General features: G+C 41.9%; 1 protein-coding gene across 2 annotated transcripts; it reads left to right on the forward strand.

Moving 5' to 3' along the window:
• The first annotated feature begins 1,353 nt into the window (after window positions 1-1,353).
• On the forward strand, window positions 1,354-11,479 carry CXCL17 (C-X-C motif chemokine ligand 17). Of its 2 annotated transcripts, XM_049900821.1 has the most exons (5): window positions 1,354-1,671; window positions 2,891-3,004; window positions 6,768-6,848; window positions 7,516-7,623; window positions 10,791-11,479. In XM_049900821.1, the coding sequence occupies exons 1-5, from the start codon at window positions 1,596-1,598 to the stop codon at window positions 10,886-10,888; spliced, it is 477 nt and encodes a 158-aa protein (XP_049756778.1). In that variant the 5' UTR covers window positions 1,354-1,595; the 3' UTR covers window positions 10,889-11,479. The 2 variants fall into 2 exon arrangements, with proteins under 2 accessions (XP_049756778.1, XP_049756779.1); XM_049900822.1 differs by lacking the exon at window positions 2,891-3,004 and having other exon boundaries at window positions 10,791-11,243.
• The last annotated feature ends 3,726 nt before the right edge of the window (window positions 11,480-15,205 follow it).

Genomic DNA, 15,205 nt, shown 5'->3' on the forward strand with positions numbered 1-15,205 from the left:
GGGAATACAAAGATGAAAGACAGGCCTTGCCTTCAAAGTTCCCCGTCCAACTAGCTCCAGAGAGCACCTCTATTACAACATGCCCTTCTCTGCAGTGCCTTCCCCTCTGCTCCCCGTCACCCCATATTCTACGCCACCAGTCCCTGGAGGTGTAGTCCACAGTGAACACCTCTTACTTCTGAAACTTGACTGCTCTTACATTTGAGGTACATACCATCTCCCTGGTTAGACTTGAGGACAAAGGCCGTGTTTAGAATCTCCCAGAAAGAAGCCACATCAGTGGTTTGTATCGGACCAGGCCAAGCCTTTAGCTTAGGACAGTAAGTCTCACTGCTTGGCACAGTGCCTGGCCCTCTGCAGCTGCCTTATAAATTTCGTGGTTACAAAGTCTATAGTCAACTCGCTAATGTGCCAATACCTGTTGCCATAGCATTAACTCAGACTCATACGGATTACTTGAAAACTGAGAGGGTAAAAAGGACCAAACAAAAGTCAAAAAGGGTTGGACTCATGCCTTGCCTGTTCCCTCCTCTTAGGTGAAACAGTCATACCACCTTTTCTCATTCCTGCCGGGAAGCTTTCAGTTAGGACTTCCTGGTCAACCTTCCCTTCAGCCCCCACAAAAACCACCCAGCACTCAATCCACCTCTCCTCTTTCTCTAAGTACATTTCCTGGAGACTCCGGAATAGGAGTCAAGTCTAGCAACTGCTGCTGTTCAGTAACCCTTCATGTTTCCTACGAGTATCTCTCTTCCTTTGCCTTGGGCTGTGTCCAAACAAGGTCTGGAGCCAGGAGCCCCAGCAACCTGGAAAAGCACACTTCAAGGGTTTCTTCCCTCCTGTGGCTCCTTTTTTTTTTTCCAAACCCTCTTGAATCTTAAGCCCTGGGAAGCTTCCAACAACCCAGTTCTCGCTCCTTTAGGCTGGAGCAAGTAATCCACAGCCACCTTCCAGATGAACAACAAGAAGGCCTGGTTTTACCCACTGTTCCAGGGGCAGTGTCTTGGGCAACAGAGAATTGCCTCTTCCCCTTGGTTCTGCTCAGTGCAACTTTGCAGGCAACAACACTACTATTGCCTATATTTTGCCAAAGACTAATGGGTTCAGGAGCACAGGAAGACAGAGCATGTCATCCTCTCTTCTGTCAACCCTTAGTAACTACTTTTCTGCTGGATATTAAGCTAGAGAGAGTCACTGAAAGGTATAAGGAAATCCAAACGAGAAAAAAGACTTGGGGAAAAAAATTCTAACACACAAGGGGGGCAGGGGGAGGGACAAGAACAAGGCTTGCTGCCAAGTTATCAGTCACCTTCTTATGTTCTTAAGAATGTTTCGTTTATTTTGTTTGACCAGTTTTACCTCCCAGATTCCCGTAAAACACACGGTCCAAACTGTTACCTAAAAACAAGGCCAGCGTCACCTTAGGTGTTCTCAGCCTCTAATAAGAACACTGGCCTGGGATTAAAGCACAGACTGCCAAGCCAAGTACCCCAGCCTGAATCATCCCCAAAAGTGGGGGAGCCTCTCTAACTGGGAACCTCCATACGCTCATCAAGGCAATCTTCAAGCAACTTGCAGCAGCACCGACGGCCAGAATGAAAGTTCTAATCTTCTTCTTTCTGTTGCTGCCACTAACACTGATGTCCGTGGTCTCTAGCAGTCCAAATCCAGGTAAATAAGATTAATTTTCTATGAAGGGGGAAGTGGTGGGAGAAGAAAATGAAGTAAACAGAAAAGAGCACGTCTAACTGCAGCCCCTTTTACCTACAGGGATTTGGGGCAAGTTATTAGGCTTTCTGAGTGCCAGTTTCCTCATTGACAAACAAGGAGAAAACTGTTCTTACATCCAAATGGGAATTGTGAGAATTAAATGAGATACCGTATGTGAAAGTGTCTGCAACAGGAGCTGGCCAAAAAAATACTAGCTCAACAAAGATTTGCTCCCTCGCTCTCTCCCCCAGCCCCTTTTCCAGAGAGTAATGAATTTCCCCAGGCCAATCGTTGTGGCGGCAGTGGGAGGCTGTTAAAGGTAACTGTACATTTGTAGAAGGGTCGCAATGAGTCAGAATCGACTCGACGGCAGTGGGTTTGGTTTTTGGTTGGTTTAAGGAAGCCCTTTATATCCTTTATAGTGCACTGGACACGCCACCAATAACGTTTAATGATAAGGTAAGAAACTAGAAAAATCTTATCACCAGGTAGTATCCAGATTTGAAGGTTTTCCTATACCTAGCCCTGTTCTGACAGCTCTCCTTTGAGGAGGCAGACATTTGATGGGTTCCATATCTGCTCTAGTTTTTGCTACAGTCAATGTGGCCCAGCCCATAGCAGGAAAGCCATGCAGAAGAAAGCTCACCTCCTGTGGGTTTCACCTCAAGAGGACCTTCTCCCCAAACACTACTTTAGGGCGAATATCTTTGTTACAGACTCAGCATCAACTCCATCCTGAAGTCAGGAGAAATTCATCCTACTCTACCCCAGTTTCAAATGTCCCCTTTCCTGTAGAGGAAGCTCTCTAGAAGCTGCTGAGCCCCGTAGCCCTAGGGCCTAGACCACCATTCTGGAAGAGAAGGCTTTTCCATCACTATGGCAGCCACCAAGGGGAGAGTCCTCAGCATGGAGTCAGAGCTCTAGGCCCAACCTGCCTTTCCAGTCCCTCCCCTCCACTCACTAACAAATACTGTACGTGCCACCCAAACTAAACCGTTTGCTGTTCCCTGAACGGGTCCTGTGCTTTCCCACCAGCTCAGCTTTGCTCACACACCCAGCTAGAAAACCACCTCCTGCCCACAGCCTTGATTCCGCCCACAGCCAGATGTGAGTGCTCCCCCCTGTGAACATGCTGAGCCCTAACTTGACTCTTTCTCTCTCTCTCTGCCTTATATGGAAGATGTGGGTATGCCTGCCCTGCCTCCACCTCCTGCCCTTCTAGATTGCAGCCTCCACAGTGGCACAATCTGGCATATTGTTTCCGTGTCCTTCACACTATCCAGCGCCATGTTCGGTAAATATTTGCTGAATGAAAGGATAAATTCTCAGGTTTCTAAGTTCAGAACCTTGCCCTTTTAAGATTCTACACCAGGGTTTGATAACAGCTTTCTTGACGTTTGGGGCTGAATAATTCTTTGTTGTGGGGGCTATTCTGTGCATTGTAAGATGTTTAGTAGCATCCACGGCCTCTATCCACTGGACGACAATAGAAGCCCACTCCCCAGTTGTAATAGCCAAAACTGCCTCCAGAAATTGCCAAATCTCCCCTGGGGAACAAAATCGCCCCTGGTTGAGAACCACTGTTCTATACCAATAGTTCTCAAACCTGACTACATATTCAGATTCACCTAGGGCTCTTTTTTAAAAAGAGGGTGGGGCGGGGCCCAGGCATTAGTATTTTTTACAACGTCCCCCGGTTATTCTAATATGCAGACAGAGTTGAAACCACTGCTTTAAACCAGACCTGAAAGGGCATGCTCAAAACCTGGCTTGGTGCCTACTACGAACACTTAATAAGTTTATGTTGAGAACGCTGACCACTTTTAGGTTGATTTGCTCCATTAAAAAATATCTGCAAACCCTAATATTCCGAATCCATAACAAAGACTAATTTTAAAACAATCTTTAAAATTACATGTTTCAAGTGGTTCACTGTTGTTTGTAAGACTGAAAGCTTAAGTTCAATTAGTTGTAGAAAAGTAGTATCATCCTCCTCCAGGTGGAAAAAAAAAGGTATATTGAGTCTAAAGGTATATTGAGATCGTTTCTATGATTAAAGATCAAATCACGTCCAGACGAACTAGATGGTGCCCAGCTACCACCACCTACCACTCTGACAGGGATCACAATAAAAGATCCCGGACAGAGTGGCAGAAAAATGTAGAACAAAATTCACATTCGCAAAAAAAAAAAAAAAAAGACCAGACTTACTGGTCTGACAGAGACTGGAGGTACCCCCAAGGCTATGGCCCCGGACACCCTGCTAACTCAGAACTGAAGCCACTCCCAAAGCCCACCTTTCAGCCAAAGATTAGACAGCCTATAAAACAAACAATAACACACATGAGGAATGTGCTTCTCAGGTCAATCAAGTTTATGAGTCAAAATGGACAACACCTGCCTAAAGGCAAAGATGAGGAAGCAGGAAGGGACAAGAAAACTGGACGAATGGACATGGAGAGCCCAGGAGGAGAAGTGAAAGGGGGAGAGTGCTGACACATTGTGAGGATTGCAACCAATGTCACAAAACAATTGATGTATAAATTTTTAATGAAAAACCAATTTGTGCTGTAAACATTCACCTAAAATACAATAAAACTAAAAAAAAAAAAATCACAGTTGTAGAAATCAATGTTGTAGAAATTTGAAGACAGGATTTCATAAACACTTTTGTGGTACTAGAATTTTTTTCACAGAAATATTATTTAAATTGAGTGGGTGGCTCACTGGCTTAAAACTGCTTTTACAAGAGATTTCCCTTATGAAGGTATATACAGTCAGTAATGGAATTTTACATATATAAAAGTAATAGTAACAAAATCAGTAATAAATAGTTATAATATCAATCCATTCCTTTGGTTCCTCATTAAACTTTCTAAAGAGTTTTTCCTCCAACATCTCATTTTATTCTTTGGCAGGTAGAGTGGGTAGTAAGGCCCTCTCACATGAACAAGAACACTAAAGCACAGAGATGCTAAGTACTGTTGCCACAGACATACAGTAAGTTAGGAGCAGACTAGGACTAAACACCACATCTTCTCATTCACTGCCCCATACGCTTCCACATTCTGCTGTTTCAGTGGTTGGAGTGTCATAGAAAAAAGGCACCTTGAAGTCAGGGGACCTAGATCCAAATCCTGGCTCAGCCACTCACTTTGCAACCCTGGACAAGTCGCTTAACTGTTTTTGAACCTCAGTTTTATCATCTTAAAATGAATAAAATACCACTTAGCACATAGAATAGTCATGAAGATTAAATGAGCTATAATGGGCACCTTGTAAGGGTTCAGAAACCTGGTGGCGCAGTGGTTAAGAGCCACGGCTGCTAACCAAAAGGTCAGCAATTCGAATACACCAGGCGGTCCTTGGAAACTCTATGGGGCAGTTCTACTCTGTCCTATAGGGTCGCTATGAGTCGGAATTGACTCGATGGCAACAGTTTGGTTTTTTTGGTTTAGTAAGGGGTCACTGAATAGACTGAATGGAATTCCTAAAGCAGTTTCTAAAGCAGAAGAGCCATGATTTGGGGAAAGCTCACCAGGCCGCCAGGTGGCGATATCACAAACCACCTAAGACCAGTTGCAGCTGAGCTCAAAACTTGTTTCCCAGCCAATCAGTTTTGCAACCAAAAGGTTAGAGGTTGGTTTGTGTCCACCCAGAGGTGCCTCAGAAGAAAGGCCTGGTGACCTACTTCCAAAAAATCAGCCATTGAAAGCACTGTGGAGCCCAGTTCTACTCTGACACACACGGGGTCGCCGTGAGTCAGAATCGACTCGACAGCAACTGGTGGTAACATTTAGAATGAAAAAACGTCTCCGTGAAGGAATTCAGCTAAATATCTCCAAAACTCCTTCTGGCTTTTGTGGGTTTTCTCTGGAACTAGGAGCAGAGGTCAAGAAAGTAAAATGTTAGAAAAGTTCATATGGTAGGGGCTATGCTTTGCAAATTCCTTCAACAGCACTCAAAACAGCACATGAGAATATTTGAAAAATAGCATTTGGGGAAATGATGCAACACCTTCCATGTGTGTGGCAGAAAGGGCACAAGTGTGGGAAATAGGAGAACTAGACTGAACCAGATGGCTTCTAAGGGCCCTCTCCAGACAGCTGGTCCCTCCACTTACTGAGTAAACGTTTACCACCAAGTGCCTACTGTGTGCCAGGAGCCATTGGCTCGGGGTTTAGTTAGGCAGGCAGATTCTAAACAGCAAAGTATGAACTACAACGTTTCAATAATAGAGCTACATTCCAGTATGATGGGAACCACATGAGGGTGTAATTAATTCTGACAGAAAATATCAGAGGCTACTATACAGAGGAACCATCATCTGAGCCCAGTTCTAGCTCCAGAATCTTAAGACTATGAACCATTATCCCTGATTGGCATAAAAATATTTTAGATATCACAAAATGGGGATAAGAGAGCATCAGGTGATAAGACAGTCTTGGATAGAGGCCAAAAGAAGAATGTGCTTTGTTCCAGAGGAACAAAGGTAAATACCATCCTCTAAGTGGTGGCGCAGTGGTTAAGCATTCATCTGCTAACCAAAAGGTTGGCAGTTTGAATCCACCAGCCACTCCTTGGAAACCCTATGGGACAGTTCTACTCTGTCCTATGGGGTCACTATGAGTCGGAATCGACTCAGGGACAACGGGTTACAGTTAGTGAACTGTGGATTCAAACACAGCAACTTGGAGATCCACTGAAAACCCAGGTTTATAGAATAATTTGCCCCTTGCTCCCATTTCTTAAACCATAAAATTGTAATGCTGAGAAGCGGAGGCGGTAAGGTTTAGATTAACACCCACCTTTTGTCCTCTCCATTCAAACGTTATTTTTTTTCCAACTACTTCCAGCTAAGCTTGTCTCTAGCCAAGATTTTAACGTCAATTCCTTACCCATTTAAAATACTCCTTTCTTGAGTATTCTAGATCCCTGAAGCAGAAAAGGAGGAGAAATGGAACTATGCTGACTTAGGGAGCACAATGCTGGGAGGATCATTTATGTGGCCCACTTCCCTTTCCAGTGCCTGAAAGTGACCTGTTTCCTCCCAACAGGGGTCGCCAGAGGCCACAGGGACCAGCGCCAGGCCTCCAGGAGGTCGCTCCAGAAAGACAGCCAAGAATGTGAGTGCAAAGGTCAGTATCTTAGCATCAACAACAGCAACCGCACCACCACCGCTCCAGCTTTCTCCCTTGAGCCCCTCTGAGACCAGTGCAGATGTTGTCTCAGCTGAACCCACTCAGTCCCCTCTCCACCAGCCACCCCATTTAGCACCAACCCTTGCCTTCCTCCTGAATCTCAGGCGAGAGCTGGGCTCCTCCAAGGTCCAGGGACAGCCCGCTGAATCTCTGACTGCTCCTTTCCCCTTTCCCTTTTCCCCAAGAACCCAGGGCTGCCTTCCAGAAGGTCTTTACTTTTTCCTTGTTCTCCAAAAGCTTCCTGAATCCAATTCTTGACCTTATTTTATTCACAGGACTCAAATCAGAGTGGCGAAATAGCTTGCCCAAAGTTAAATAGCCACTAAAAGCCAGACACGTCATCCTTTGGTCTCCACAAAGATCCGGATGCCCTCCTCCAAACCTGCCACCAAATCTTTGCTTGTACAGGTCAGGGCAAAACAACTCAGAAATCCTGGTGCTCAGATAACTGGATTTCTCCACCATTCTGTGCTGGCCCCTTTTCCCACCCTACTGCAGCATGAAAGAGGAACTAGAAGGCAAAGAAGACAAGGAAAGCCATGCCCTGCTCCCTACTCTCAAGCATATTAACTCTCTCCTTTAAATACTAACCTTGTAATTTCAGATTGGCTTCTGGGAGTCCCTAAAAGAAAATCCATGACAGTGACAGTGCCTGGGCTGCCAAAGAAACCTTGTCCCTGTGATCATTTCAAGGGCAATGTGAAGAAAATCAGTAAGTTTCAAGAAAATGACCTTCCTTAAACCACAGTCACTCTGTGGAATCACCAGGGATGAAACAAGGGTTGTGGATAAACAGGAGAGGTGAAACGAAGGCCAGGGTAAACACTTATCTTAGCCCTTTCTATACAATGTCAACTTGCAGGAAAATGGAACAGCAAGAAGAGCAGGATACGATTCTCCCGGTACCAGAAAGGTTTAACCAAATTCCTAGATTTTAGAAGCCCCCTACTTGTCAAAGTGGAGGGAGGCAGGGCTGTTGGGGGCCTGGTCATTGATCTCTGAGGATGACATCAGTGTCTTCAAACAGAATTTGGGTCTTCCCTAGTCTTCCCTAGCAGTTTTTAGCTATTACATTCTTGTAATTGGCAATTAATTAACTGAGTGATATCTGATACTGCCAAGTATTGGATAAATCGGGCTCCTCATACACTGTTAATGGAAGTAAAATACAATTTGGCAGTACCTATCAAAGTTTTAAATGTGTGTACCCTTTGACTCAGTCATCTCCCTTCAGGAAATTCCCCCCACAGAATACTAGTACAGATTCTCAAAGATATATGTACAAGAATATTCATTATACCAGTAAATCATGGCCTTTAAAATTTCATGTCAACTTGGCTAGGTCATGATTCCCAGTATTGCATGGTTGTCTTCCATTTTGTGATCTGATATAATTATGTGTTGTAAATCCTAGCCTCTATGCCTGTGCATATGGTCCCATTTGGGAGTGCGTTGTCTGTTATATTAACAAGGCATGCTTAGGTTATCTTAATGAGGATTAGGATGGGAGGCACCACACCTGCTTGGGTCAAACTTTTTATCTTATAAAAGGAGAGAGCAGTCAAAAGGAACCTCAGTACCTCAAAGAAAGAAGAGCTGGAAGCAGAACACATCCTTTAAACTCAGGGTCCCTGTGCTGAGAACCTCCTAGACCAGAGAAAGATTGATGCTAAGACACACAGAGGTCTCCAAGGGACACCAGGCCCACAGATGCTGAAAGGAGACAAGGACCTTCCTCTGGAGCTGACAGAGAAAGCCTTGCCCTAGAGCCGATGCCCTGAATTAGGACTTCTAGCCTCCCAAACCGTAAGAGAATAAATTTCTGATTGTTAAAGCCATTCACTTGTGGTATTTCTGTTATAGAAGCACTAGATGACTAAGACAAGCAGTATTTGTATTAACAAATAAGTGGAAATATTAAAGGCCATCAAAAGAAAATCTGACAAATCTGCAGTTGTTAAAAAGAATGTGTTGATTGGAAAGATATCCACAATATGTTACATTAAAAAAAAAAAAAAAGATGCAAAGACCTCTATTTCATACTCTTCACAAAAATAAACTTTGGATGGATTAAAATCTAAATTTGAAAAACAAATTTATAAGGGAGTAGAGGAGAATGTTGGGGTATGGACCTTGGGATGGGGAAGAATTTCTTAAACAAAATAATAAAAAGTACAAATCATAAAGAAAAAGATTAATACACTGACTTCACTGAAATTAAAACATTTTGGTCATCAAAAAAATAAAAAGATACAGAATAAGAGATGACATCTGCAACACATATAACTGACAAAGGATTAGTATTCAGAATGCTACAAATGGGCAGAAGATTTGAATAAACACTTCACAGACAAGGAAATCCAAACAGCTAATAAACATACAAATGACACTCAACTCTGTTAGTAATCAGGAAAATGCAAATTCAAACCAAAAAGAATTATCACTATAGATCATCAGATTGACAAACAATTAAATTCTGATGATACCAAGTTTTAATATGAAATAGAGCGTAAAAACATTCATGCTTACGGGTGTTGTCTTAGTTATCTAGTGCTGCTATAACAGAAATACCACAAGTGGGTGGCTTGAAGAACAGAAATTTATTTTTTCCCAGTTCAGTAGGCTAGAAGTTCTGAATTCAAGCCACTGGTTCTAGGGGAAGGCTCTCTCTCTACCCCTGGGGGAAGGTGTTTGTCCCTTTTCAGCTTCTATTCCTAGGTTCCTGGGCAATCATGTGGCGTGTATCTTCCCCTCTGTTTGTGCTTGTATGTTTGCTTGCTTAATCTGCTCTTTTATATCTCAAAAGAGATTGACTTAAAATACACCCTACACTAATATTGCCTTATTAACATAACAAAGAAAACTCATTCCTGAATGGGATTATAACCACAGGATTCACAACACGTATTTCGGGGGGCCACAATTCAATCCATAACAGGAGTATAAATTGGTAAATCACTTTGAAAAACTGCTGGTAGTTACCTACTAAAATTTAAGCTATGCATACTCTGTGACCATGCAATTGCACTTCTACATATACACTCTAAAGAAAGTACATGCTCATATACCCCAGGAGGCATGTGCAAGAATTTTATAGCAGTATTGCTCATAACTGCCCAAAACTTAAAACTTCCCAAATGTCTATCAACAGTAAAATGAATAAAATAAACTGTGGTATATTAGAAAGTCTGTGAGAATGAGTCAACTTGTAACAACATAAGTGAGTCTTACGACCATAACACTAAGTAAAAAAACAAGTCACGAGAGAATATCTACAGTATGATTTCACATACTTAAAGTTCAAAAACAGGCTACTTAAGCTAAATTGTTTAGGAATGTCTACGTAGGTGGTAAAAACAATAAAGAAAGAAAAGTGAACGATTATTATACGAGTCAGGGTTACCTCTGTAAGGGGAAGACTGTAGTGATCAGAAAAGGAGGCTGGCAATTCTATTTCTAGGCTGGGGTAGTAGTTTCATGGTTGTTTGCTTTATTACTATTTACTGGACTGCACATGTAAGTTTTTATGGACTTCTACATATGTGCAATATTTTGCAATAAAAAAATATCTTTAAAGGTATGGAACAAAGCAGTATATAAAGTGTAATCTCAATTTTGGTTTTTTTTTTTTGCTTTTTTTTTAAGTAAACACGTTTACATACAAAAAAAGTATAGAAGAATATGTAACAAACTATTCATAATGGTGAACTCTGGGGAATGGAAGTTGGCAGTAGGCATGGGGGAAGTTCATTTTACTGGGTAGATTTTCTTTTTTTCTCCACTGGACAATTTTAAATAATTTTAAAAGCCCTTATACAAATTAATTTTTTTTTTTTTAATGTTTTAAAGACTAGCCTCTTCCCTTTATTTTCACCCTAGGGCACCAAAGACACCACAAGAAGCCCAACAAGCACTCCAGGGCCTGCCAGCAATTTCTCCAACGATGTCAGCTAGCAAGCTTTGCTCTGCCTATTTAGGAGCTTTGAAAGCCCACTCACCCAATTAAACACTCTGAGTCAAAACGGCAGCCAGTCCACACAACTTCTCCCACCTCATGCTCCCCCTCCCTCTGCTCACCCCCCAAATCATTCCAGTGTTTAAAAAAAGCATTTTTCCCAAGGTTATTTTGATTATTGCCCTTTCTAGTGACTTATCTTGTCAATCTTTTCCTGTGCCCTCTCCTTACCCAAGCTTGGGCTTAATTACCAGAAAGAAACCAGAAAATCTGGCTTCCCTTGCTGGTCTCACTTGACCGTAAATATAACCAACCACGTAGCAAATGGAGGCCAATAAATATCCTAAAATGTAATCAGTCAAAATTGTTTATTTTAAACAGGGTCTGGCAACTCACATTCGATCCAGATGACCCACTCCACACCCAACCCAGTGTCTACACACATTTCTTCCTACCCAACCCTCCCTTCTCTCTCCACTGCCCAACTTTTAATTCTTTAATTCATTCAACAAAACTTTCTGAGGTAGGAGGTAGGAGAGGCAAAGAAAGCAGGTATAGCAATGAATCAGAAATGGTCTTATTAAAGACAATATAGGCGTAAAAAAAAAAAAAAACCTGGCCTAGCATAGAAAGCCTTCAGTATTTATTACTATCATCATCATCATTAATGGTGAGTTTCCATTCTAATACAGAAGACATATATGCAGAGCCGTAATTTAGTGCTAGAGAGACAGTATGGAGGATCTCAGAAGCCATCCAAAGGAGCTTTTAGCTGTTAAGAATGGGAGGAAAGGCGAGGCCAGGATGGCAGAGTAGCCAGAGGCTTCCAGTGATCCCTCTTACAACAAAGACCTGAAAAAACAATTGAAACGATTATGACAAGCTAGACATCAAAAGCAAAGTTAGAAACATCAAAGGCAAGGTTAGAAAACAGACTGAGCGGCAGTGAGAGGGAGAGATGGTTCAGAAGCAGAGAGGACTTGCCAGACCTAAATGGCTGGGACCCTCCAGCACCATTCCCGGGAGCGACTGCAGTGAGCTGGTGGTAGCATTTGGCCGCAGTTTCCTCAAGGAGAAACAGCCAGCCGCACAGCCTACTCACACCTCCGGAACCAGAGAAGAACAGCGCTTTTAGCAAAAGCTAAGTACTTGCATATATTTTACCATGCTCCCAGCCTCCAAGCCAGCTTCAGTGGCTGTCGATTTCCCTGGGCCTGAGATAGGGTCTGCTGAGCAGCCTGAGCCATTCTCCCGGCCTTGGAGAAGGAAAAAATTCACAAATGGGGGGAAAGATAATTGCCAGCTCCACTAACCTGGGGACCTCAGGACAGAAGCAGCTCCTGTCCAGGCATAAACGATCCATGGCCTTTGAATACCTTTCCCTCCTGCATGGACCTGTGTGGGCCTATTTCAGGAGAATAGGCTCTTGTGGGCAGACTGCAACTGTTTCAGCTGTGCAGTGGAGAGGTGGGTGTTTGATGTTTGACACTGCTTTGCCTATTCAACAGGGTCCTAACCTACCCACATCAGGGACCTATGGACTGGTGGCACCACTCACATCACCCAGCCACTGGTGACAGGGGCCCAAGGATAACTGGTACCTTCCAGTCCTTACAACCAAAAGCATTGGGTGCCCATAGTCCGTCTACAAAACCTACCCACCTGTGAGCTCTAGGGAAAAAGGAATCCACTTTCCTCGCAGACAGTCGGGGGAGAGTTGTCAGCCCCTTGCCTTGTTCAGAGCATGGCCCCCTGCTGCAACCAGATACCTGTACCTACTCCAATCACTTCTGCCCCTCTAAGACTGAAGGACAGAGCCTGTACCACACACTTGATGACCAACTATCTTGACACATGAGCTGAATCCATGTAAGAAAAGTGAATGGACTCCTAGGCTTATACACCTGATAACAGCTCTAGCCATCTGGTGACAGGACGTTAGAGCCTCAAAGGTGAAAATAATCAAGCTAGCTCACTCAAGCAACCTATTTGAGCATATCAAAACAAAACAAAGCGAGAAGCTAGGATACAGTAAGCAAACATAAAACAAACTAATACAATAACTTATAGATAGCTCAGAGACAACAGTCAACATCAAATCACATGAAGAAGCAGATCATGATCGCTTCAACAAGCACTCTAAACAAAGAATCAAGGGATCTTCTGGATGAAAGCAGCTTCCTGGAATTACTGGATGCAGAATATAAAAGATTAATACACAGAACTCTTCAAGACATCAGGAAGGAGATCAGATAATATGCAGAACAAGCCAAGGAGCATGCAGATAAAGCAGTTGAAAAAATCAAAAAGGTTATTCAAGAACATAATGAAAAATTTAGTAAGCCGCAAGAATCCACAGAGAGACAGCAATCAGAAATTCAGAAGATTAACAATAAAATTACAGAATTGGACAACTTAATAGAAAGTCAGAGAAGCAGAACTGTGGAAGTGGAATGCAGAATTTGTGACACTGAAGACAAAATACTTAGCACCAATACATCTGAAGAAAAATCAGATAAAACAAATTTAAAAAAATGAAGAAACCTCAGCAAACATAAAGTCAAATACTATGAAAATGAGGAACACACAATTTACAAAGAAAAAGTCTCAGCACAAAAAAGTAAGTGGAAAAATGAAATTGTCAACAACACACATAAAAAGGCATCAAATTAACAACACTAAACACATACTTATCTATAATTACGCTGAAAGTAAATGGAATAAACGCACCAATAAAGAGACAGAAAGTCTCAGACTGGATAAAGAAACATGATCCATCTATATGCTGCCTACAAGAGACACACCTTAGACTTAGAGACACAAACAAACTAAAACTCAAAGGATGGAAAAAAATATATCAAGCAAACAATAAGCAAAAAAGAGCAGGAGTAGCAATATTAATTTCTGACAAAATAGACTTTAAACTTAAATCCACCACAAAGGATAAAGAAGGACACTACATAATGATAAAAGGGACAATTGACCGGGAAGATATAACCATATTAAATATTTATGCACCTAATGACAGGGCTGCAAGATACATAAAACAAATTTTAACAGAACTGAAAAGTGAGATAGACACCTCCACAATTATACTAGGAGACTTCAACACACCACTTTCGGAGAAGGACAGGACATCCAGTAAGAAGCTCAATAGAGACACGGAAGACCTAATTACTACAATCGACAAATTTGACCTCATTGACTTATACAGAACTCTCCACCCAAATGCTGCAAAGTATACTTTTTTTTCTAGCACACATGGAACATTCTCTAGAATAGACCACATATTAGGTCATAAAACAAACCTTTGCAGAATCCAAAACATCAAAATATTACAAAGCATCTTCTCAGACCACAAGGCCATAAAAGTGGAAATCAATAACAGAAAAATTAGGGAAAAGAAATCAAATACTTGGAAACTGAACAATACCCTGCTGAAAAAAGACTGGGTTATAGAAGACATTAAGGAGGGAATAAAGAAATTCATAGAATGCAACGAGAATGAAAATACTTCCTATCAAAACCTCTGGGACACAGCAAAAGCAGTGCTCAGAGGCCAATTTATATCGATAAATGCACACATACAAAAAGAAGAAAGAGCCAAAATCAGAGAACTGTCCCTACAACTTGAACAAATAGAAAGGGAGCAACAAAAGAACCCATCAGGCACCAGAAGAAAACAAATAATAAAAATTAGAGCTGAACTAAATGAATTAGAGAACAGAAAAACAATTGAGAGAATTAACAAAGCCAAAAGCTGGTTGGTTCTTTGAAAAAATTAACAAAATTGATAAACCTTTGGCCAGACAGACTAAAGAAATACAGGAAAGGAAACAAATAACCCGAATAAGAAACAAGATGGGCCACAGCACAACAGACCTAACTGAAATTAAAAGACTCAAATCGGATTATTATAAAAATTATACTCTAACAAATTTGCAAACCTAGAAGAAATGGATGAATTCCTGGAAATAACACAATCAGAAGTAGAACAACTAAATAGACCCATAACAAAAAAAGAGATTGAAACGGTAATCAAAAAACTCCCAACAAAAAAAAGCCCTGGCCGGGATGGCTTTACTGCAGAGTTCTACCAAACTTTCAGAGAAGAGTTAACACCACTACTACTAAAGGTATTTCAAAGCATAGAAAATGATGGAATACTACCTAACTCATTCTATGAAGCCACCAACTCCCTGATACCAAAACCAGGTACAGACATCACAAAAAAAAGAAAATTACAGACCTGTATCCCTCATGAACATAGATGCAAAAATCCTCAACAAAATTCTAGCCAATAGAATTCAACAACATATCAAAAAAATAATTCACCATG

Source organism: Elephas maximus, chromosome 11 (genome assembly GCF_024166365.1).
Source record: "Elephas maximus indicus isolate mEleMax1 chromosome 11, mEleMax1 primary haplotype, whole genome shotgun sequence".
Taxonomy (NCBI): Eukaryota; Metazoa; Chordata; class Mammalia; order Proboscidea; family Elephantidae; genus Elephas; species Elephas maximus.

Bases quoted from the DNA above. Each gene is read 5' to 3' on its own strand.
- CXCL17 (XM_049900821.1), top strand. From the start codon at position 1,596: ATGAAAGTTCTAATCTTCTTCTTTCTGTTGCTGCCACTAACACTGATG. The intron at 1,672-2,890 runs GTAAATAAGATT...CTTATATGGAAG, and splicing joins CTCTAGCAGTCCAAATCCAG to ATGTGGGTATGCCTGCCCTG. The intron at 7,624-10,790 runs GTAAGTTTCAAG...TTTTCACCCTAG, and splicing joins GGGCAATGTGAAGAAAATCA to GGCACCAAAGACACCACAAG.